The sequence below is a fragment of the Hemiscyllium ocellatum genome, chromosome 6 (assembly GCF_020745735.1).
Source record: "Hemiscyllium ocellatum isolate sHemOce1 chromosome 6, sHemOce1.pat.X.cur, whole genome shotgun sequence".
Taxonomy (NCBI): Eukaryota; Metazoa; Chordata; class Chondrichthyes; order Orectolobiformes; family Hemiscylliidae; genus Hemiscyllium; species Hemiscyllium ocellatum.
In genome coordinates this window covers 60,186,098-60,212,461 of record NC_083406.1, presented here as the reverse complement: position 1 = coordinate 60,212,461, position 26,364 = coordinate 60,186,098, and the positions used below count along the sequence as shown (strand labels likewise).

Sequence of the window (26,364 nt, the reverse complement as noted above, 5' to 3'; positions counted from 1 at the left end):
ATTAAATGTTTCACCCAAGTCACAACAATCTTCTCCTATTGCTATAAGATATGTGAAAAAACTGTGAATAAAATGTCTGAAGAGAAGGAAAGGGCCAATGCTGGTGGAAGAGTCAATGTCACTGATACCATCTGTTACAACACAAATCCCTGTTTAAGACAAACAAGGAAAAGAAAACTTGCTGAATTTATCAAGCAAGAAGGAACATGCAGATTGTTTTTACAATTTATTTAAAAGGTTACCAATACAGAACACAGGAATAAACATTCAAAATTTAAGTTGCACTTTAGAACATCTGGAAATTTAGACCAGGTTCCACATATTATGAAATGTAAGCTATATTAATTGTATCTTGATCCAGATTTCTGGTAACTTTCAGGGATTGAGACAATCAGTAAATATATATAGCATTTATCACAATTAAAATTTTAAAATTACCGTACCATTGTACAACCAACTTTAAATGTTTCATTTGATCATTTTATATAGCTCATGGCTCTACATAAGTCTATATAAAAAAACATGATTCTGTCCTAAGAGTCGACACAGGCTTTAAAGCAGGAATACAGTTTGTTCTTTTATAACAAGATAGTTGCAGTCTTGCGTGATCTCAAATCACGCAATACAAATAACAGGGCCTTTGGGAAAATTAGGGTTGGGGCAGACCACCAAAAATATCAGCAAAAATCAAAACAAAAATAGTATTTAGCCTAACACAAAATGATAGCATAGTCTAAATGTTAAAATCATACTTTAATCAAAAACACAATAAACTTAACACTTTACCCTGAAAAACTGGAAGGGAACTTGAAGGGGTTTCTGGGTTTGCTGAGTTATGGTACTGTATTAAGAGTTTATGGCTGAGGCTCATCATTAGCATCGTCACTTTCAGGTGCAATTCTGCAGTTGAGGTTACAACAAAAGAAAATATTTTGTCCAGAAGCAGATGGCTGTGGTTCATTGTCCTCAGACTGTTTCTTGGGATTGATTTTGAAAAAAAAAATCTAGTTTTTGCTGCTTTAGCATCTTTCTTCTTTCATGAAGAAGCTGTTCATAGGGTGCCAGATATGGCTCTACGCCACAAACTGCTGCATTCTGCATTGTAGTCATTGTCTTCTAAAAGTTACAACCACTTCTCAACTTCCCTCTGGATAAAAGACAAAGCGATGTGGGAAGTTCGCGTGGTGCTGCATCCTGGACTTCATTGTCTTCATCTCCAACTTCAATTTCCCCCACAAGTAGTTGTTGATCAACAGTGGGGAGGTCTTCATAATGGGACTCTAGCAGTTCCTCAACATTCTCAGTGTCCACTTCTTTGCAAGAGCAACAAATGTTCTTTCATTGCTAGAGGCTCTCTGATGGTTCAACGCCTTTAAAATCATGAAGAAAATCCTGGAGAAGCTTCTGCCAACTACATGCAAGCAATCTTGACTGACATCAGCCGAGACACCCACAATTATGTCAACAGCATTATTAATGTTAAAGCTCTTCCAAAATTGAAGAAAACTGTCCTCATTATTCCCCTCAGTAGCTGAAATCAGCTTCCTGAATGTGCGTTTTAAATAATAAGATTTAAAAGCTGCTATTGCACCCTGGTCCATGGGTTAAATGAGAGAGGTTATGTTTAGAGGTAGAAATAGCACTTCTATATTTTCAGAAAGCTCGCCAATGATGGGAGGATGGTTTGGTGCATTGTCCAGAATGAGGAGAATATTGAAGTCAAAATGTTTTCTCCTGCAATAATTTCTAAAACATCCTACAAAACATCAACAATAAGATCAGAAAACATTTGCCCAAGTGTTATGAATGGGGCAAACCGTCCTGCTTATTTTAACCCGGCAACACAGCAAAGATTTATCCCGTGCAGTAATCTGTGAAAATTTGACAGACTAAGAGCTATTTAAAGTAAAAATTAACTTTATTTCTTAAAGTATAACAGAATAATTAACTGACAACTATTTACTACTCCTTCCTCTAACCTATCTTTACCTTCCCCTTCTACAATATTAGTTTGATAAAACCCCCAATTAAGATTTACAAAGCTAATCTCAAAATCAGGCAGTTTTCAGTATTCCTGCCTTTTCATCTTCTTGGGAATTCTGCTTCACAGGTTACTGATTAAGAAAGGTACCTTTAAAGAGAGCTATTTTTCTGGGCAGTGTACAGGAGTTCTCCTCCCAACTATTCAATTTTTCCTAGTCTTATACCGTCAAAGCATTGGATTGTGTCAATGGCTTATAAGATAGTCAATATACTCAATTCAAAGTTGATTTGAATTTGGTATTTTTGGTATAATTTAAACTGATTGGCCAAATTTGAATTTTTTTTTGCCTCATAGCAACTCAGCCAGTGCTATCTGTCCTGAACCAAATATTACATTGTATCTTATTGAGAACTTGGTGCTGTCACTGCTAGCTTTTAACTTACACCCACATCTTCACAACACCAGTCATCCAAATACTTTTGCTTGACCCGAAGGAAACACCTAGAATGGACTCAATATAACCAGGAATGGAATCGTGTAATAGCCAATGGGAGTTTGTATTTCACCAAATTGCAATGATGAACTGGGCATTGTAGGAGAACAACCTGTACTTCTGCTCAGGGACAGAATAGGCTTTCTCATGATTATTTTATTCTCCGGTCATTACAAATAAACATGTGCAGTAGAACACCAAAGTCTATGGGTCTGTCCCTCACTAGAGCCTTCTAGACGTCAAATTGAAAAGGCACTTGACAGCACTTCACTCTTTGTAACCCAGGAGCATTACCTCCAACCCTGGAGATGTTAGCCAGCAATCAAAAACTGGTGCCATCTTTAGCATCACTGAAGGCTATCCAGGAGAGAAAGGAAGCTTTTTCCCCCTAGGAATGGTAAGAAGAGACCAACCTGACTAACAAATGCAACCTGGGATGAGATGAATGTGGAAATCAGTGTTCATAGATGGCTCTAATGCTGCAAAATGAAGACCATAAAATAGGAAAACAACACATAACCAAGAATCATTTAATGTTGGTCCACCTGAAGCAAAACTATTTTCTGTACACTTAGCAAAGTCATCTTTCAAATGATTTTGAATTTAAGAGTACAAGCAAATGCAAGTTAATAGTGTCACTTACTGTCTGGAAATACCAAATGACACAGCAGGTGGAAATAACTGACCTGAATTTTAATATACATAAAGCTGGTAGCACAGATTAACAAGATGACTAGATCTAAAATATGTGGAGTTTCAGTACAGTATACAATCTTCTAAATAAATTCCACTGTCAAATCATGTTGTGTCCCAGGATAGAGAAACATTCATATATTCTAGTTTATTCTGGAGCCTTTTTAGAGAAAATAAATATAGATAGCTGACGGTTTCAGATGTTTCGTTCCACAATAACTCTTGTAACTCTTTTTCATGGCTAGCAATAATGAAGAACAGCAATTGATTCAAGGTCATGATTTATTAAGCATTTTGTTCTCTTCCAATGTACACCTTCACAGGATTCTTGGTTTATGTTCTTTCTACAATTATACAATGACATTGCAGCACAGCACAGCAGAAATGCTTAAAATATAGTTTTGGGTGCAATTTCAGAAAATGATTATTACTGCACCCTAACAATTCATAATTATTGGCTACAGCAGATTATTAACTTGAAAGCCACCACCAAATGGTTTCATTTGGAAAGGTTTAATGGATCTCAAGTAGATGGCTTTTAGTCAATCATTCTGGACTAGATTCAACTTTTACAGATGAAAGGATGACGTGTTAATGAATAATTTATTTTATTACTGAGCAACTTGGAAGTTGCTTAAATACGAACACAGTTTTAGCTAAAATTCTGGGAAAGGTCATCCCACGTGCTCTTTGCACTGCTAAATTAGACTTTACTCCAAAAGCAGAACAGCATGCAAAAATACATCCAAACTAAAACAATGGCATTACAATGTGTTCTGCTATGATGTGCGTTTCATCAGTGCAAATTGGCTATAACGCAATTGACGAATTTTGGATGTTGTTTAGATAACGCAAACTTCCTACTGAAAGGGTATATCAGTATAGCGATTTTCTATTAGCGATCTTCAACAGTGTGATTTTCTATAGCGGTTTTCCAAAGGCTGATTTTCTATTGCACAAGGTTGCAGAAGAACAACTGTTGCGTTATAGCAGATAACCTACATACACATGATTCTGGAGGGAAAAAAATGGTGGCCATGTTCAGGAAAGAAACAACTTTTGTGAAAAATGCTGATGATACTATAGCTATAAGTCCCATGTAAGATTGGGCAGTTCAGTGAATATCAACCCAGAGCCTGTCTTTTGATATCATAGTTATAACGAAGTGCAGAAATAGTATATCTATTAAAGTTGTTCAAATTGCAAATAATGTTTGTTAAAAGGTGGAAGTACCAATGTAATCATGAAACATCAAAAATCCCTGGATGAATAAAAAAGAAATTTTAAAGAAATTCAAAAATTGCAACAAACTTCTAGAAGATTATTACTGAAGATGTTTTTGATGGTTTGAAATTAATAAATGAGAGTGACTTTCTTTTTAACAGCAACTGTTTTATAATGCTTTGGAATAATCATGTCAGAAGGCAGCATATAGTTTGCAATTAAGGTTACCTGGCTTTGATAATACATTCTAGGTTATGCCTAGAGTGGCACAGATAACTACACTTTCTGAATTTCCATAGCTTCTTCTGGCCATTTGTAGTTATCCAACACAAAGGAATCATAATCAGGGCTGTAGATTTGAGCACGAACAAATGCTTCTTTGTCCTCAGGTTCAGGGTACCAGGCAGCAAGATTATGTTTATATGCATAATCCACAACCTATAAATAAACAATAAAATATAAAAATAAAACAAAGTCTTGTAAAATTTAAAAACATCAATGTCATGGGACAATATCAAGATATTTAATTATTTCTTCTCTCATGGAGGCAGTGTGACAAATCAGGTTTAAATATTGTCCTTTGAAACAAAGTGAATTCATACATGTTTATTAAACCACAGGCTGTAATTTCAGAGAAGGACAAGAGTCCTAGGTGATGTTTGTAAAAGGGAAAGGGGAAGTTAAGATATTAAACTAGAGAAATTGACAATAACCAGTGCTTGATAGACTGATTAGTAAAGTTAGATCACATAGGATTCAGGGAGAGCTTGCCAATTGGATACAAAATTGGCTTGACGGTAAGAAACAGAGGATGATGGTGGAAGGTTGTGTTTCAGACTGGAGGTCTGCGACCAGCAGTGCTCCGCAAGGATCAGTGCTGGATCCGCTTTTTTTTGTCATTTATATAAATGATTTTAATGAGAATTTAGGAGACATGGTTAGTAAATTTGATACCAAAAGTGATGATATAGTCAACAGTGATGAAAGTTAACTATTTTGATCATTGGGTCAAAGGGCTAAGGAGTGGCAGATGGTGTTTAATTTGGTAAAACAAGGTCGGACTTATGCAGTTAATGGTAGGGTTGACAGTGTGGGTGCTGGAAAAGTACAGCAGATCAGGCAGCATCCGAGGAGTCTGGGGAATCGACGTTTCGGATGTAAGCCCTTTATTTCCTGATGAAGGGCTTATGCCTGAAACGTCGACTCTCCTGCTCTTCAGTTGCTGCCTGACCTGCTGTGTTTTTTCACCACCACACTCTCGACTCTGATCTCCAGCATCTACAGTCCTCACTTTGTTCTAGCTAATGGTAGGGCATTAGGTAGTGTTGTTGAACAAAGAGACCTAGGGGTTCAGGTCTTTGAACATAGTTCTTTGAAAGTTGTGTCACAGGTAGGCAGGGTAGTAGTTGTAAAGAAGGCATTTAGCATGCTTGCCTTCCATGCTTAGAATATCATGTTAAGTTGTACAGAATGTTGGCAAAGCCAGTTTTGGAGTAATATGTACAATTCTGGTCACCCTGCTATACGAAAGATATTATTAAATTGGAAATGGTGCAGAAGAGATTTACAAGTATGCTTCCAGGAATGGAGTGTTTGGGTGGACAGACTGGAACTCTTTTCATGGAGTACAGAGGTTGAGGTATGATCTTATCAAGATTTAAAAAATCATGAGGGGCATGGATAAGCTGAATAACAAAACGTCATTTCCCTAGGGTGGGAGAGTTTAAAACTAGGGGACATATTTTTAAGGTAAGAGGAAAAGGATTTAAAAGGGACTTAAGAGGCAAATCTTTCATACAGATGGTGATTTGTATGTAGAATGAACTGCCAGAGGAAGTAATAGATGCAGGTTCCATTACAACATTTAGAGTCATAGAGTCACAGAGATGTACAGCATGGAAACAGACCCTTTGGTCCAACCCGTCCATGCCGACCAGATATCCCAACCCAATCTAGTCCCACCTGGCAGCACCCGGCCCATATCCCTCCAAACCCTTCCTATTCATATACCCATCCAAATGCCTCTTAAATGTTGCAACTGTACCAGCCTCCACATCCTCTGGCAGCTCATTCCATACACATACCACCCTCTGCGTGAAAAGGTTGCCCCTTAGGTCCCTTTTAAATCTTCCCTCTCACTTTAAACCTATGCTACCTAGTTCTGGACTCCCCGACCCCAGGGAAGAGACTTTGTCTACTTACCCTATCCATGCCCCTCATAATTTTGTAAACCTCTATCAGGTCATCCCTTAGCCTCAGACGCTCCAGGGAAAACAGCCCCAGCCTGTTCCGCCTCTCCCCATAGCTCAAATCGTCCAACCCTGGCAACATCCTTGTAAACCTTTTCTGAACCCTTTCAAGTTTCACAACATCTTTCTGATAGGAAGGAGACCAGAATTGCACGCAATATTCCAACAGTGGCCTAAACAATGTCCTGTACAGCCACAACATGACCTCCCAACTCCTGTACTCAATACTCTGACAAATAAAAGAAGGCATACCAAACATCTTCCTCACTATCCTGTCTACCTGCAACTCCATTTTCAAGGAGCTATGAACCTGCACTCCAAGGTCTCTTTGTTCAGCAACACTCTCTAGGACCCTACCATTAAGAGTATAAGTCCTGCTTAGATTTGCTTTCTCAAAATGCAGCACCTTGCATTTATCTGAATTAAACTCCATGTGCCACTTCTCTGCCCACTGGCCCATCTGATCAAGATCCTGCTGTAATTTGAGGTAACCTTCTTCGCTGTCCACTACACCTCCAATTTTGGTGTCATCTGCAAACTTACTAACTGTATCTCTTATGCTCGCATCCAAATCATTTATGTAAATGACAAAACGTAGAGGTCCCAGCACCGATCCTTGTGGCACTCCACTGGGTACAGGTTTCCAGTCCGAAAAACAACCCTCCACCACCACCCTGTCTTCTATCTTTGAGCCAGTTCTGTATCCAAATGGCTAGTTATACCAGTATTCCGAGAGAGCTAACCTTGCTAACCAGTCTCCCATGGGGAACCTTGTCGAACACCTTACTGAAGTCCATATAGATCACATCTACCGCTCTGCCCTCATCAATCCTCTTTGTTACTTCCTCAAAAAACACAATCAAGTTTGAGAGACATGATTTCCCACACACCAAGACATGTTGACTATCCCTAATCAGTCATTGTCTTTCCAAATACATGGACATTCTGTACCTCAGGATTCCCTCCAACAACTTGTCCACCACCGACATCAGGCTCACTGGTCTATAGTTCCCCGGCTTATCCTTACCACCCTTCTTAAACAGTAGCATCACGTTACACAACTTCCAGTCTTTCGGCACCTCACCTGTGACTATCGATGATACAAATATCACAGCAAGAAGCCCAGCAATCACTTCTCTAGCTTCCCACAGAGTTCTAGGGTACACCTGATCAGGTCCTGGGGATTTATCCACTTCTGTGTTTCAAGACATCCAGCACTTCCTCCTCTGTAATCTGGACATTTTGCAAGATGTCACCATCTATTTCCTTACAGTCTATATCTTCCATATCCTTTTCCACAGTAAATACTGATGCAAAATACTTGTTTAGTATCTCCATTTTCTGCGGCTCCACACAAAGGCTGACTTGTTGAACTGTGAGAGACCCTATTCTCTCCCTAGTTACCCTTTTGTCCTTAATGTATTTGTAAAAACCCTTTGGATTCTCCTTAATTCTATTTGCCAAAGCTACCTCATGTCCCCTTTTTGCCCTCCTGATTTCCCTCTTAAGTATACACCTACTGCCTTTATACACTTCTAAGGATTCACTCAATCTATCCTGTCTATACCTTACATATGCTTCCTTCTTTATCTTAACCAAACCCTCAACTGCTTTAGTCATCCAGCATTCCCTATACCTACCAGCCTTTTCTTTCACCCTAACAGGAATAGATTTTCTCTGAATTCTTGTTATCTCATTTCTGAAGGCTTCCCATTTTCCAGCCGTCCCTATACCTGCGAACATCTGCCCCCAGTCAGCTTTCGAAAGTTCTTGCCTAATACCGTCAAAATTGACCTTTCTCCAATTTAGAACCTCAACTTTTAGATCTGGTCTATCGTTTTCCATCACTATTTTAAATCTAATAGAATTATGGTCGCTGGCCCCAGAGTGCTCCCCCACTGACATCTCAATCACTTGCCCTGCCTTATTTCCCAAGAGTAGGTCAACGTTCGCACCTTCTCTAGTAGGTACATCTGCATACTGAATCAGAAAGTTTTCTTGTACACACTTCACAAATTCCTCTCCATCTAAACACTTAACACTTTGGCAGTCCCAGTGTATGTCTGGAAAGTTAAAATCCCCTACCATAACCACCCTATTATTCTTACAGATAACGGAGATCTCCTTACAAATTTGTTTCTCAATTTCCCTCTGACTATTAGAAAGTCTATAATACAATCCCAAAAGGTGATCATCCCTTTCTTATTTCTCAGTTCTACCCAAATAACTTCCCTGAATGTATTTCCAGTAATATCCTCCCTCAGCACAGCTGTAATGCTATCCCTTATCAAAACACCATGCGCCCTCCTCTCTTTCTATCGTTCCTTTTGCATTTGTATCCTGGAACATTAAGCTGCCAGTCCTGCCCATCCTTGAGCCATGTTTCTGTAATTGTTATGATATCCCAGTCCCATGTTCCTAACCATGCCCTGAGTTCATCTGCCTTCCCTGTTAGGCTCCTTGCATTGAAATAAATGCAGTTTAATTTATTAGTCCTACCTTGTCCATGCCTGCCCTGACTGTTTGACTCGCTGCTGTTCTCAACTGTCTCAGATTGACCTCTTTTCTCACCATCTTCCTGGGTCCCATCCCCCACCTTACTAGTTTAAATCCTCCCGAGCATCTCTAGTATATTAGTCTCCTTTCAATTTAGGTGCAAACCGTCCTTCTTGTATAGGTCACTTCTACCCCAAAAGAGATTCCAATGGTCCAAAAATATGAATCCTTCTCCCATACACCAGCTCCTTAGCCATGCATTCATCTGCTCTATCCTCCTACTCCTGCCCTCACTAGATCGTAGCACCGGGAGCAATCCAGATATTACTTTTAAATTTCTGCCTAGCTCTCGTTAATCTCCCTTCAGAATCTCAACCTTTTCCCTTCCTATGTCATTGGAACCAATGTGGACAATGACCTCTTGCTGGCCCTTCTCCCTGTTGAGAACATTCTGCACCCTCTCTGAGGCATCCTTGATCCTGGCATCAGGAAAGCAACATACCATTCTGATTTTTCACTGCTGTCCACAGAAACTTCTGTCTGTACCTCGGGTTAGAGAGTCCCCTAACACAATTGATCTCTTGGAACCCAACATAACCCTCGTTGCATTTGAGCCAGTCTCAATACCAGAAACTTGGCTGTTTGTGCCATGTTCCCTTGAGAATCCATCATTTTCCAAAACAGCATACTTGTTTGAAATGGATATAGCCACAGAAGGCTGTCTATTTCTGTTACTTTTCCTGGAGTTAACCCATCTATGTGACGGTATCTGCGACATCCCCCCTTCCTATAACTGCCATCCATCACATACTGTTGCTGTTGCAAATTCCTCATTGCTTCTAAATGCCTCTCTAACTGATCCATTTGATCTGATAAGCTTCGCAACCAACAGCATTTTTTGAAGATATAATCTGTAGTAACCTTTAAACTCTCTCTAAACTCCCACATCTGACAAGAAGTACATATCACTCTACCAAAGGCCATTTTTGTTCCTTCACAATCTATAGGCCCAGAAAATACCACCATCTTACTCCTCTACAAAACACTGACCCAGGTTAAATTAATAGTTATGGCTTATATTTTAAGTTTAATCAAGAGACATATCTCCAAAACCATATAATCAAGAAAGAACCCACTCTACTCACTCCTGCAGACTTCCTGTAGGTCACACTTATCTGCTTCTGTGCTGTGAACTTCACCCAGACAGTTCCTCCAAGATAAAAGACATTTGGATGGGTACACGAATATGACTTGCTTAGAGAGATATGGGCCAAAGGAAGGTAAGTGGGACAAGTTTAGTTTGGGAAACTTAGTTGCTCAATGGATGGGTTGGACAAAGGGTCTGTTTACATGCTCTATGACGGCATTATAGCACTTGTATTGCATATCAGATGGCTTAACAGAACAACCACCTGTCTAGAAGCCATACACACTAATTTTTTCTGTACAGTCCTTTGACTCAGCACTTACCTCTCTTCCAACAAAATTCTCCTTAAAGCTTAATTTTTAATCCATGATTTTAGTCAATAATCCCAGTAATATCCTATCTTCTTGGTTTAATATCAGAAGATCAACTTTATTAATCCTTTGTAAACTGTTTTGGGACTTATAAAGTCATACAACACGAAACAGACCCATTGGTCCAACCAATCCATGCTGACCATAATCCTAAATTAATTAGTCTCAGCTGCCTGCACATGGCCCATATCCCTCCAAACATTTCTTATTCATGTTCTTACCTACAGAGGAACCTCTATCATCTGGCATTCGATTATCCGAATTTCAGATTATCCAGCAAGATCAGAAGGTCCCGATGCTTGACTAAACTGTGTTATCTGGCATTCGATTATCCGAACAAAATAATCCCCACCCATGTCGTTTGGATAATCAAGGAAATGTATGTGTCTTTTAAACTTTGTAACTGTAACCATATCCATCATTTTCTCTGAAAGTTCATTCTTAATATTTCATGAACCACTCTGTGTAAAAAGGTTGCCCCCATGACTTTTAAAATCTTTCTCCTCTATGCCTAGTCTTGAAATTCCCCACCTGATGTAAAAGACACCTGCCATTCACCCCATCTACACCTCTTATGATTTTAAAAACTTCCTTAAGGTCACTCCTCAATCTTCTACGCCCCAATGAAAAACGTCACTGCCAATCAAATCTCTTCTTATGACTCAAAACGTCCATTTCTGGCAACATCCTGCTCAAACTCTTCTGAACACTGTCTAGCTTAATAATATCTTTTTTACAGGAGGGCGACCCAATCTGGACACAGTATTCCAGAGAAGGCCTCACTGACCTGTACAACTCAACATGAAGTCACAACTCGTGCACTCAAATGGTCTGAGCAATGAAGGGAAGCGTGCTGAACACCTTGTCTACATGCAATGTAAATGTCAAAGAATTATATATCTGAATCCCTAGGTGTCTCTGTTCTACAGCACTACTCAAGGCCCTATTTTAAGTATATAAGTTTTGCCCTTGTTTGTGTCACCAAAATGCAAATTAAACTCCATCTGCCATTCCTCAGCCCATTGATCCAATTGATTAAGATCTCTTTGTAATCTTAGATAACCTCCTTCACTGTCCATTATGCACCAATTTTGGTGTCATTGCCAAACTTACTAACCGTGCTTCTACATTCTCACCTTAATCATTCATATAAATGACAAACAAAAGTGCGGCCAGCATCAATCCCTTCTCCAATACTAAAGGCACTACATAAATGCTGATAGCCAGTATGCTAAAGTTCATTTTCCTTATATATCTAAATTAGTCTGTAGTCTAGTTGCTTTGTGTAAAGGTTAACTTTTGCAGAATCTTTAATATTGTCAGCAAGCCTGAATTCTGCATTCAGGATGCCTTCATCCGAATCATTAATAAAAATGCTGAAGAACAACAGTTTAAACAGCAGACACAGAATACTACAGAAACTCAGCAAGTCTGACATCATCTGTGGAGAGACAGAGTTAATGTTTTGAGTCCGGTCGGACTCTTCTTCAGAATTCTTCACAGTATTTTGCCTTTAGTCTATATAGCAATTCTGTTGGCAGCGACAACCGACTTGAGCAAAACTGTAAACATCAGACATAGGAGCGGACGGTGACCATTCAGCCCGCTGAGTCTGCTCCATCATTGAGTGAGATCATGATTGATCTGATAATCCTCAACTCCACTTTCTCTATACCATTTGACACTAATTAATAATATGTCTATCTCAGACTTGAATATACTCAATGACTCAGTCTCAATAGCCCCGCAATATAAATTCCACAGATGCACCATCCTCCCCAACTCTGTATTAAACGTTGTTCTGAGACTATGTCCTCCGGTCCTAGACTCTAACACAGAGGGGATATAATCTCTCTGCATCTACACTGTCAAGTTCCCTAAGAATCTTGTATGTCTCAATAAGGTCACACTTCTTCTAAATTCCAATGAATTCAGGCCCAAACTACACAAACTCTCCTCACAAGACAGTCCTTTCATACCTGTAATCAGCCAAGTAAATCTCCTCTGGGCTGCCTCCACTGTGAGTATATCTTTCTTTAGATAAGGGATACAAAACTGTTCACTGCCATATCTGGCTACGATAATGGGACCACTTGCATTTCAGCTTAAAATGTAACAACTAACTCCACATCCTGCAAATACATAGATATCTATCATCACTGAAAGCTGGCATCACAATCTTTCCGAATGACTAGTCTGTATATCTCTCATAATTTCTTCTAATAATATCAATTTAACTAGCTTCTAATTGACTTGCACTACTTTGTGAATATGAATACATGTGGAAATTGCCCCACAGTTCTATTTCTTCCTGCCTCAAAAATACATATTATACAGTGGCATGGTGGTTAGCACTGCTGCCTCACAGCACCAGGGTCCCAGTTTTGATTCCAGCCTTGGGCAACTGCCTGTGCACATTCTCCCCATATCTGCATCGGTTTCCTCCCACAGTCCAAAGATGTGCAGGTCAGGTGAATTGGCCATATTAAATTGCCCATAGTGTTAGGTGCATTAGTCAGAGGGAAATTAGTCTGAGTGGGTTACTCTTCCGGAGGGTTGCTATGGACTTGTTGGACCGAAGGGCCTGTTTCCACACTGTAGGGAATCTAATCTAAATCTTTGGCTATTATTGGTAAGAACCTCTGTAAAAGTCTTGATTTAAAGCTTTTAGTTAATCTCTGCATTAGTTAACTCCATTGGCCGTTCTAGAGTTAAAGTAACATTGTTGCAAACTGCACCGACTGATAAAAAGAAAATAAATAAAAATGAAAGAAACAAATCAGGATCATGTGCCACTAAAACTCAGCTACCATGTCTTGGTCTTCTGCTTCAAAACATTCACAGAAACAACAATAGCTCTTTGTAACTGCAACAGTTTAATTTGCATTTAACAACAAAAATATTTGTATACCCTTATGGCGATCTTGAATGAAACATCTCTGATGGTGCCAAGTGGTGGGTACAGACGTCCTTCTGCAAGATCCTTCTCCGTTACCAGTTCAGCAAGAACCTGGGCACAAGAAAAACCTCAAATCAATATAATTGGGATACATGCAGCATAAAATATGACAATCAATAATTATTATGACAGAGTATCATAAATATATCATGCTTATTATGAATGTCTACTTAGCTCTACATTGTTAAAGACTAAAGAATTCAAGTCTGCAAGATTTTACTGCTGACAAATGTATTTTTTCACAATGAGAAGCAAGTGTAAAAATAGAGGTATCCATCAGTGTGTTATTTTGTCACACTCATCAACACTGCTAGTTAGTGCAGCTATCAGTGGTATTTAGAGATAGCTGGGTGCAGATCCTCAATTCCATACTTGGTGTTTGCAGGAGACTATGGGGGCTAAAGATGAAGAAAATGGCAAAAAGGTTCTGAATCTGCATCTTAAAGTATGAAGTTAAAAGCCAGCCAGATTGCTGTTGGTCTGGAATCACATATAGACAGACCAGAGAAGAACATTAGTGATGCAGATGGGGTTTTTCCAAATCAATCAATAATGGTTTCGTGGTATTCATCACACTCTTAACTCCAGACATTTTTATTGAATACAAATTCCACCATCTGTCATGGCAGGATCTGGGTCAGTAAATTAATTGTATAGTGATAATACCACTCAGCTATCGCCTCCTTAATTCAAGCTTTTCAAATTTTTAACAGGATACAGACGGGACGAAATTCTGTTACACAGGTTGTAAGTTGGCTCACTGAGCTTGAGGGTTTGTTCTGAGATGTTTCGTCACCACACCAGGTAGCATCATCAGTGAGCATCTGGTAAAGTGTTGGTGTTCTGTCCCGCTCACTATTTGTGTGTCTTAGTGTGTTGTAGTGGATGATATAATTTCTGGTTCGGTTTCTGAGAGATTGGTAAATGGGGTCCAAATCAATATGTTTTGGAATGGAGTTCTAGTTTGAATGCCAGGCCTCTAGGAATTCCTGTGCGTGTCTTTGTTTAGCCTGTCCCAGGATGGATATATTGTCTCAGTCGAACTGGTATCCCTCTGTGTGCATGGATACCAGTGATAGTTGGTCATGTCTTTTGGTGGCTAGTTGGTGCTTATGTATCCTGGTGGCTAGTTTCCTGCTTGTCTGTCCAATGTGATGTTTGTTGCAGTCCTTGCAGGGTATTTTGCATAAGATATTCGTTCAGCTGGCTGTGGGTTTGGTCCTTTAAATTTATCAGAAGCTGTTTCAGTGTGATGATAGGTTTGTGAGTCACCATGATGCCTATGGGCTGGAGCAGTCTGGTGGTTAACTCTTAAATGTCTTTGATGTGGCATGTTGCGTCTTCTTGTTTAGGTCTGTTGTGCAAGAATCGGCAGACTGCGCTTACCGGGTAAGCGTTGTTCTTCAATACGTTGTACAGATACTTTTTTCCCTCGCAATTCGTGGGTCCTGCATGGAATTGTGGCCTGTTTAAATAATGATCCGATGCAGCTCCGTTTATGGGTGTTGGGATGGTTGCTTCTGTAGCTAAGTATCTGGTCAGTGTGCGTGACCTTCCTGTAAATGCTGGTCTACATCACAATATTTGGTAAATTGCGATGTTAGCAATGGGAGTCAGTTATTGTTCTTTTCCTCTTTGGTGAATTTTTTTTAACCAGTAAGTGTGTTGCATAATGCTTTTGTGGGTTTCTTCTACTGTGTTACGTTTCGTGATGTCAAAGGTGTCATCCACATAGTGGACCCAAAATTTGGGTTGGATTGTGGGAAGGGCTGTTCGTTCTGACCTCTGCATAACTGCTTCTGCTATACAGGGAACCTTGATTATCCAAATACCAATTATCCGAAAATCGGATTATCCGTTGGAGATCTCGTGGTCCCGATAGAAACATTACATCAAAGATGTGTTTCCAGCAGTGATTGTGTCTTTTGTTTACAGTGATTGATCAGGCACCGTCGCCAAATGACTGACCTCTCGCCCTCTCTCTCTCCCCCCACACTTTCCCTGGAGTTCTACAGAGGGTGTACCCTAACTGCTCTTATTCCCCCACCCCTCCCCTCCTTGCGGCTTCCCAGGAATAATCTCTCCAACATTGTCCTGTACAGGGCAAACATGGAATCTGTCAAAAATTTGCAGTAAAACGGTGTGTGTGTGTGTGTGTGTGTGTGTGTGTGTGTGTATACGCATCATTTGGAGACTTACCCCACAAAGACAGCAGCAGGAGTCTTGTTGTTGGTGTACAGTCCAGATGCCCCGGAGAGGGGGCAGGGGTGGACAGGTGTGGAGGGTTGTGTTGGAGGTGAGGGCTCGCGCACTTTGTGCTGGGGGGGGGGCAGAGGGCGGGGTTGGACCGGGTTGGGCGGGGGAAAGGATGGATGGGGGGTCCGGTGTTGGGTGTGGGGGCTCATGTGCTTTGTGCTGAGGGACGGGGGGGTGGTGTTGGACCAGATGAGGGGTGCTCACAGGCTTTGTGCTGGGGGTGATGTTGAACTGGGTTGGGAGGCAGGGATGGATGGTGGGGCCATGTTGGGTGCATGGTTTTGCGTGCTGTGCGCTGCTGCAGTTTCCTGAATAGGGAGCAGACTTTAAAAATCCAAGCCCCAGAGGAAAGGCATTTAATCGATTTTCCGAATAATCGATTTCCGAACGAAATAGTGCCCACCCATCACGTTCGGATAACCAAGTTTCCACTGTAGTTTCTGACATTGGTGATCCCATAGGTGTCCTGTTAATTTGTTTGTGGATCTTGTTGTTCAGGGTGAAGTGGGTTGCAAGGCACACCCTAGTAGTTTGAAGATGTTTTCCTTGCTGATGGATTTGGTGCTATCTAGTGTTTGTGTCTTTCGTTAGTCTAGTAGTGAGGCCAGTGTTTCTTTGGCCAGGGTGATGTTTATTGATGTGATTGGGGCAGTCATGTCAGAGGAAACCATGAACTTATTGTCTTCTACCTTGGTGTCTTTCATGGTGTTCAGGAACTCCTAGGTCGAGTGGATGGAGTGGGTTGAGTCTTCTACCAGACGTTTCAGTTTATGTTGCAGTTCCATTGCTAGCCTGTATGTCAGTGAGCTGGAAAGTGAGACTTGAGGGGCCCTTTGTTTAGGTACCTTTGGTAATCCAGAGAAACAGGGTGTGTTGGATCTTCTGGTTATATGCCCAGGAATTCCTCAACATCAAAGACACCAAGGTAGAGGATGATGAGGTCATGGTTTCCTTCGCGTGAAGGCCCTATTCACATCAATAAACATCACCCTGGCCAAAGAGAGACTGGCCTCACTACTAGACAAACCAAGGACATAAACACCTGACAGCACCAAATCATCAGCAAGGAAAACATCCTCAAACTACTAGGCCCGTGCCTTGGAACCCACTTCACCTTTAACGATAAGATCTACAAACAAATCAACAGAACGCCTATGGGATCACCAATATCAGGACTGATAGCAGAAGAAGTTATGCAGAGGTTCGAACGAACAGCCCTTTCCATGAACCAGCTCAAACTTTGGGTCCACTATGAGGATGATACTTCTGTCACCATGAAACTAGAAGAAACCCACAAGCACAGAAACAACATCTTTACTGGTATGAAATTCACCGAAGAGGAAGGGAACAATAACTGACTCCCCTTCCTAGATGTCATAGTAAAACAGAAAGCCATTGGAGAGCTGCAGATTAGGGTTGACAGGAAAGCTACACACACTGACCAGATACTCAACTACAGCAGCAACCATTCCAACGCTCTCAAACGGAGCTACATCAGGACATTATTTAAACGGATCACAATATACTGTAGGACCCAGGAACTGAGAAGCCAAGGGAAAAAGAAACACCTATATAACGTATTCAAGAACAACAGTTACCCAATAAGCGCAGTCCACAGATTTCTGTACAACAGAATGTACAGGAAGACACAACATGCCTAGAGATTCTAGCCACCCTACCATACAAAAACATTTCAGAGATAACGACCAGACTACACTGGCCCCTAGACATCATGGCGGCTCACAAACCTACCACCACACTGAAACAGCTCCTGATGAATTTAAAGGATCCCATACCCACATCCAGCAGAACAAACGTCATATACAAAATACCCTGCAAGGAATGGAACAAACATTACATTGGATAGATGGACAGGAAACTAGCCACCATGATACATAAGCACCAAAAGACATGACTAACTATCATAGTATCCATACACAGTTCAACTGGGACAATACAACTATTCTGGGACATGACAACAAAGACATGCATGGGCATTCCTAAAGGCCTGGCATTCAAATCAGAACTCCATTAACAAATATATAGATTTAGACCCCATTTATCAATCTCTCAGAAACAGAACCAATCTCTCAGAAACAGAACCAGAAATGATATTATCTACTGCAACAAACCAAGACACATAAATAGCAAGTGGGACAGAACACCAACATTTTATTGGAGACTCACTGGTAACCAAAGTTTGTGAGATTTGTAGCTTGGGTGCTCGTTGTTGTGGTTCTGTTTGCCGAGCTGGGAATTTGTGTTGCAGACGTTTCTAGGGGACATCCTCAGTGCTTGGGAACGTCCTGTGAAGCACTTCTATGTTGTTTCCTCTAGCATTTATGGTGACTTTGATGATGAAGCAAACCCACCAGCTCAACGAGCAAACTTACAACCTGATTCACAACCTGAGCTACAAATCTCAAAAATCTGTTACACAGTTGCAGTTATTATCATATTTACAATGGTCCAACTCCCAAGAATGCTAAAGGACATAGCTTATGCCTGTCAACGAACATTTTGTACTTGTAATCTGGTGTCAGGAATGCAAACATCATCTTCATTCTTTCAGCAGCTTGTGTGCTTCAAAGTAATATGTATAATAATACAATTATATAACATATATACATGCACTATGCGTGGGGTTGAAGCATGGATCGGTCATCCTACATACTAACTTGTGAATGACATAGTTTTGTTTTCTACACAAAGAAGTACCAATCTACTTCTTTTTAAATGAAGTGGATTGTGCAATAATGAAAATTAGAAACTACTTAATCACTACACTTGTGTTCCAGTAGGAAAAATACCTGAAAGAAATTGAGACTGTAGTATTCATCTTCCCGACAGCTAATGAGGTTCAGCAAGTCAGAAGTATAAGGTACTGGTTGTTCAGCTGTAACATGGGTTTTGTCAACATGAATTCGTTGTTATGCAAGTGATGAATTGGTGACACTGTTTCTAAAGCACGAGCTTTTAAAACTTGTGTTGGCTGTAACGCGATTACATCACCAACACTTTAAGCACTGTTTCTAAAGCTCGATTTTTCTATAATGTGGGGTTGCACAACTAAGCAACAATAGCTTTATAGAAGAACTACTTGTACAGGAAAATGTTTGACCCATCTGAAGGGACTACACTAATGCAACTTATGTTTTTTCTTGCCATAATGTTTTAATTAAAAGGTATGATAGCCAAATACTTGTATATAGGGAGAAGAGAATATAATTGCATGAGGATATGATGAAGGTCCTGCCTTCCCAACCTGGCTCCTTACTGAACAGTGTGACCCTCAGGTTAAACTCATCACCAGTTGTCTCTCTAATGAAAGCGCAGCCGTATCCTATGGCCCTCTGAGACTTTTATAGTCATACTTACAAAAATGTATATTAGTTACTCAGCCAACAAATTAAAAGAAATAAAAACTAATTTAACATTTTGCAACAATTCAACAAACTGTGAGTGTACTGATGCAAACCTCAGCGGAAATTAGGAATATGTCATCGTCCATGTGCCTTGCTCCACATGCGATAACTCCTAGTGCAACACCGGGAAAAACGTAGGCATTGTTACCCTGACCTGGGTAAAAGGTACGACCATCAGCCAGGGTTACAGGATCAAATGGACTGCCACTGGCAAATATTCCACGGCCCTGCAGATAATCAAATCTCAATGAATATATGAATTACTAAAGAGAAAGAAATTCACAATATTCTTCTTACACATTTTCGCGACATTATAATGTGCATGTAAAACAATACAACAGATACATTATTAATAAAATATTTGTAACAATGTAGACTGTTAAGCATCAGCAATAGGTAATCTCTCTGAATAGAAAATTAAACATTCTTATATCCTGATTCAATTATTCATTATAACCTTACTATTGACATGGAGTCATACAACATGGAAACAGACCCTTTGGTCCATCATGTCCATGCCGACCAAGTTTTCCAATCTAAACTAGCCCCACCTGCCTGCATTTGGCCCATATACCTCTAAGCCTTTCCTATTCATGTGCCTGTTCAAATGTATTTTAAATGTTATAACTGTACCTGTATCTATCACCTCTGGCATTTCATTCCACATACAAACCATATTGTGTGTGAAAAAGTTGCCCCTCAGGTCCGTTTTAAATCTTTCTCCTCTCACCTTAAAAATATGCCCCTAGCTTTGAACTCCAGCGCTCTGCGGAAAAGACCTATGCTATTCACCTGATTTATGCCCCTCAAGACTTTATAAACCTTTATAAGGTTACTTTTCAACCTCCTATACTCCATTGAAAAATGTCCCAGCCTATCCAGCTTCTCTTTATAACCCAAATCCTCCAGTCCCATCAGTTTCTTTGAAATGTTTTTTTTTCTCCTCTCCAATTTAATAACATCCTCCCTACAGCAGGGCAACTGGAACTGTATACAGTAGGTATAAATGAATTGAGTAAGATCAGAACAGAAACTGTGGGCTAAACTTCTCTGGTCACTGAGGTTCGGATAAGATGTGAGAAAGCTGGACAGAAATCCAAAGTATTCCTAGCGCCTTGGCATATTGCCAGTGAAGAGAAACCTGGTATCAAGACCGCCTGAATTGCACAACTTCAGTGGCCAATAAAATGGCCACATTCTGCTCCCATAAGCATTTAGCCCATGTTGAGAGAGCCCAGCAGACTTTCAACAGACTACCAGATAAGCCTCTGCAATCTCCCAGTGGGTTCCAAGAAAGAGAGTCCTTCATCAATGGTGCTTCATGATTCAAGGAGAGCCTCCAGTAGCAGTGCATACACACACTTCTTATCCTGATTGCTGGAAGCATATCTGCCTGGTCCAGCTTCTCCCAACCAAATTCACCTCACTTCACCAGAGCCCCTGTCATTGAAGTTGCCTCTTAGCAGAGATGCTGTTGTGAATGTTGGTTCTCTGCTTGGGTCATGAACATTTGAGGACATGTCAGCATCTCAATTGGCTCGCATGGCAAAATGCTGCCCCGGCACTTGCTGCCAACTGGAAAAGGATTGCTTCCCACTTACAGCTCTAATTGTAGGACTTCAATATTCTCTGTAAACATCAATAGCATATTTCATGAAATTATCTTATTTGAGATTGTACAAGAAATTAGTTGTTTATTAGATTTATGAATAAGAGAGTGACAACATCAATACTTGATATTCAGACTATTTGGAGTTATTGTTTGAAGGATTCTCAAAGAATTTAGAGAAGTGAAGTTCACTTGAGTGGATATCCACAAACATTTAAAGTTTTTGGCCCAGATTTTCCAATAACCGATGAACAGATTTGATTGATTGTCAGTGATTTATCAGGGCAGAATGCAGAGTCTGACTTATTTCTAATGCATCCATCACTGGCAAGTAGGAGTAGCTTTGCAGGCCAAGACACATCCATTTGTTACTTAAAGGTTTCATGATAACATTCTGGGCCAGTGAAAGAGTTGGATCAGGGTTGTCAAATCAGGTTGCATTAAGAGATTTAATGTGTGTTGGATACTAAGAGGCTGATGTCTTTAGAGAAGTGCGAATCAGCGATAAGTGAGGGGTTCCGTTCCATAGGTGTCTCTGAGTTACAACAGCTTTTCCTGGGAAGCCATTTAGTTCAAGTAAATTGAAACTCTCCAAATTCTCCAACTTTAAGGCATTTTTTTAGAGGGTTCCAGACTTAGAAAAATTGTCCATCAGAATTTTCAATTTCCTGGCAAATTCCCTCAGAGTCAGTTGTGTCGGGATTTCTGCATGGTCTCAATATGCAACTCCAGTCCACTCTGGCCCAGAATTTCCAATGGTCAGGATAATTTCTGCAATGTACCCTACATTATTGCTATAAAACTGGTCTTTAAATAAGTTGAGAACTTGGCTAGACATAGCTAATATACTGTAGATTTCTTACTTCTGTCAGACGATAACACTCCTCTGCTGTACACTCTGATTTGCTGGTAGGATTACTCAAAGCAAAAATAATTGGATGTTTATTAAATGAAGCCATATCCTTTAATATTTTCTCTGTAAATGCTCCCGCAATGGCTGCTACTCCTGGGAAAATACAAAGAAAGAATAATGTGCCTATTTAACTTAAAATGTTTTGACATTAAAGCATTTGAAGATTTGAACACTTACATCTTGTGTGTCTCATATCAGTTTGTATAATTACAACAATGCTATTTGGCACTCTTCCAAGATCAGAAACTAAAAAGAGAAGGGAGCAAAATGGCATCTTTCATCTAACAATTAAAATGAAAGGGTTTAAAACCTTTCTTCTTTTCACAAAAAGAAATTTGAAATAACTGTTTGAAGACTAGTGCAGCATTTTAATACAATGGCTGCAAACATTAACTGTGCATCTAATGAATAACTATCTCTTGAGGCTATTAAGGGACATTTTTCTGTATGACTAGATGAGTTACAAATCTTGAAAATCAGTTCAAGTGTAATTTCAGAATTATTTTAGTCTTCCTTCAGTTGTAAAGAGATGCCAATGACTGCAGCAGAGGAACCATATAAAGAAAAAGACCAAGAGTTGAAACCTAAAATGACAGTTCTTGTCAATTTCAAAAGGGTTTAAAATGGCTACACAACTAAGCCAGGCTGCTTGATGTGTGAACTGGCCAAGATAAAGAAACTTCTTCCTATTCACCCATCAAATTCTACATGACAAACCATTGGTAAGCATAAGCGGCCTGGACAGGAGGCAACTCATATCTCCAAAGGCTCCATTATGTCCTTGAGTCACAAGCACTGCAGTTATAGTGGGGCCATGCATCCAACACAAGCCTCACCAGTGTTTGCACAGCCTCTCATTTAACTGGGACAAGTGACGGCAAGCATCACTACATCCACATAAACTAGTGGCTGCTCTTTCAACCCTGGAAGGTGGTGGAGCTTCCATCTGTAATTCTGACTTCCTTATCACTGAGTAAGGCAGCTAACATACAATCGTGAAAAATAATCCCAGTGTTGGAAGTTTGGATAATTTGCCTGACCTGGTGTGTACTCGTGGGGCATGTTCCTTTTGTATACCACCAACAATAGAGTGGAATTCACCGGTACTGTTGGTTTGAAGTTGAGTGTGGGAAAATAGGAACAGAAGGAGGTTACGCAGTCCATTAGGCCTGTCCTGCCATTCAATACGATCATGGCTGATCAAACACTGAAGGACTGCAAACACTCCAGGACTTTAAAGTAAATTTTACCTCAACTACTCATGAACTGCCACATGGGGCAATGCCATTAGTTCAGAATTTAATAACTCTGAGGGCGCAGAAACATAAAAATGTGGAATTTCTGCCAATTCCAGCTCCTTCCCATATTTAAGGAGACCAACAAAATGGGATCATGAAATACTTGTTGTAAAACTAAAGCTATGAAACCTTGAGAGAAGCTTACCTAATTCTAAGTATTTTCACTTTTGTATTATTGCTCTACTTCATCCTTGACTCTGTTATTTGATGCTCATTCATGTATTATCATCCTGAGACTTGACTACACACTCTCACATTCTATTCTCTGCAACGTTGATACTATGAGCTGGCCAAGTCCTTCGTTTCACCAAATCATAATTTAAAGTGAAAGGCAGGAGGTCACGTGGGGATTCAAGCAAAAGTGTTTTCATCCAGATGGTGGTGGGGTCATGAATGCACTGGCTAGGATGGTGGTTCAGGCTGGAAATTGCACAACATTTTAAAAGTATTTGGATGAGCACTTAAATTGTCATGCAAGGCTATGGGCTCAGTGTGGGAAAGTGGGACTTGTGTAGGAGTAGTATTTTTTTTGCAGTGTAGATACAATGGGCCAATGAGCCTCTTCTTATTGTATGACTTTATGACTCTATGAAGTTCCAATCAATTACCGTTCTTTTGCTCACTGACCTGCATTGACTCTCAGCCAAGGAATTATATATTTTAAAATTTTCATCTTAGTTTTCAAATCCTCCCAATACGCCAAACAAAAAGAAACGGAGAACTGCAAATGTTCGGAATCAGGAACAAAAACAAAAAAAAAACTTGAAAAGCTCAGCAGGTCTGGTAGCATCTGTACAGAAAGTTCTGAAGGAGGGTCATTGAGCCGTAATGTTAACTCTGTTTTCTCTCCACCAATGCTGCCAGACCTGCTGAATGTTTCCAGCAATTTTTTGTTTTTGTCTCTGTATACTCCTCCAACTCCACAGCCTTTCAAGATATCTGGGCTCAACTAATTCTCGTCTTTTGAGGATCATTACTAGAAGCTGCATCATCACTGCCTAAGCCTGAAGGTTGGGAATTTTCTTGAGTTCTCATTCTTCTTCTTGAGAGGCTCCTTAAAAGCTACTACTCAAACTACGCTTTTGGCCATGTAGTGTAATATCTCCTTAAGTCGCTTGGTATCTAATTTTGTTTAGAACAATCTGTATACCACCTTGGGAATGTTTTATCCCTTTACAGCACATTATAAATACAAGTATTTTTGTGTCAGTTTCTAAACTAGCTTCCCTTCCTTTAGCAGTCCTCGGATGACCCAGAAATTGTTCCTGTTGAGTAACAAAATTACGCGAATACATTCTCCATGTTTCTTCACTACCAGCTTTCAATTTCTCTATAGAAACATGGAAATTTGAATCTGGTAACATTAGTTAAGGTCTAATTTCAAAATTTCTTTTGTGCACTTTTTCAAGAGCCATAAGTAACAGTCTGGCTAAGCAAGTCTAATATTGCAGGAAGGGAAAAAATGACAGAAAACATAGGAAGGTTGTTGCCAATGTTGTAAAATGTTTGAACAAAGGAAACGTGCTAATAATATAGAAAACTTGATTTCCTCCAGCTGTGACTAAGAGCATACAATGGGAGAACAGAAATGACTAGGAAAGTGCAGAAACTAATACAGTGGAAGGCGGAGTTAAAAAAAATCTGCATGGCATGCCAAGATCGGGTGGGCTTTTACTACCTGGGCTATATTTCCTTAAAATTAAAACAAAGGTGACTGAAAAAAAAACGTATTTGGCCAAAACAAAAAGATGACAGCTTTTACTTGTGTGCAATTCTGGTCTGCCTCCTATAGAAAGGATCCTATTAAACTTGAAAGGGTTCAGAAAAGATTTACAAGGATGTTGCCAGGGTTGGCAGGTTTGAGTTATAGGGAGAGGCTGAAAAGGCTAGGGACATGGATAGGGTAGCTAGACAAGGTCTTTTCCCTGGGGAGTGTCCAGAAAGATCCAGAACAAGACTGCATTGGTTTAGAATGAGGAGGTAAAGATTTAAAAACGACCTAAGGGGCAACGTTTTCACACAGCGGGTGGTGCATCTATAAAATGAATAGCCAGAGGAAGTGGTAGAGGCTGGTACAATTACAGCATTTAAAAATCACCTGAACACTATTGGCAATTTAGCATGCCTAATCCACCTAACTGGCACAATTTTGGACAGTGGGATGAAACCGGAGCACCTAGTAGAAAGCCATGCAGACATGGGGACAATATACAAACTCCACACAGCTCAAAGCTGGAATCAAAGCAGTCCCTGACGCTGTAAGGCAGCAGTGGTAACCACTGAGCCACTGTACCACCCCAATAATGAAACTGTACCTTTTTGGTGCTTTATATTCTGTTTTATTTATGGGCAATTATTAGAACAATGTAAAGAATTCTTAATCCCTGTTTTAGATGTGTTCTACTCAAACTGTTCAGAGAAGTAATTACACACCTCTAGAGCAGGTGGGACTTGAGCCCAGGTCTCCTGGCTCAGAGGTACCTCTGCACCATATGTGCCAGCAATGCTTTTTATAATAGTGGAAAGAACAGGCACAACTGCACGCTGCTGTTACAATCTGTTCATTTGTAGTAAATATATGGATACTGTGTAGCACAGCCAAATGTAATCAACAGTGAGAGCTATAGAAGCATATCAAAAATAAGAGAACACTGTCCTTACCAACCCTCATCATCATTTTTTTTCAACTAAATACTTCATTACCAAGTTTTTAGTATGTCGCTGGACAATGCCAATGTGATATTGAAAATATAAGCAGCTGCATCCTTTAACCCCGTACCTTGATGCAAATCTGTACGGTAATCTTATAATAATTGGACTCTACAAGTTTCTCTGATTTGGGCATCTGAAATCAGATCTCTTAAAAATAACAAAAACTTACAGAATACAGTACATCTAATGACATTTTATATTGCAAAATAACTTGAACACTGTTGAATACTGAAACAATTTCCATCTTGTACTCATTAGAACTAGCATAAGGGTGCCAGATTTCAACAAGTTACATTGCAGGAGAAAAAGGTGCAGGTTGCATGTCATGGGGAAAACAACAGGGAACATAGGCTTCTGAGTAAGAAAAAAAAAGCAATCCTCAACATATTTGTTTTATTTGCAAAGAACAGATCGCTGTGTGCAAATACATGTCACATCTAACAACTGTAAATAATTATCTTAAATTGGCTGCTAATTGTGGTAATTGTTCAGCAATTACTGTTCAAGAGCAGAATCAGCTGACTTCCACTTTTCT

At 40.0% G+C, this 26,364-nt stretch overlaps 1 protein-coding gene across 3 annotated transcripts in view; it reads right to left on the bottom strand.

Moving 5' to 3' along the window:
- Nucleotides 1-3,256: 3,256 nt before the first annotated feature.
- The window catches only part of LOC132816420 (NADP-dependent malic enzyme-like), a 185,234-nt gene continuing 162,126 nt past the window's right edge, over nt 3,257-26,364 (bottom strand). For 2 of the 3 annotated variants that reach the window (XM_060825970.1, XM_060825969.1), the window contains exons 12-15: nt 21,770-21,912; nt 19,351-19,524; nt 13,569-13,667; nt 3,257-4,832 (exon numbers count right to left, since the gene is read on the bottom strand). In XM_060825970.1, coding sequence (XP_060681953.1) covers nt 4,671-4,832; nt 13,569-13,667; nt 19,351-19,524; nt 21,770-21,912 — 578 coding nt within the window. In that variant the 3' untranslated portion in view covers nt 3,257-4,670. The remainder of the gene's footprint in view (nt 4,833-13,568; nt 13,668-19,350; nt 19,525-21,769; nt 21,913-26,364) is intronic. The other variant, XM_060825972.1, reaches the window with a different exon arrangement.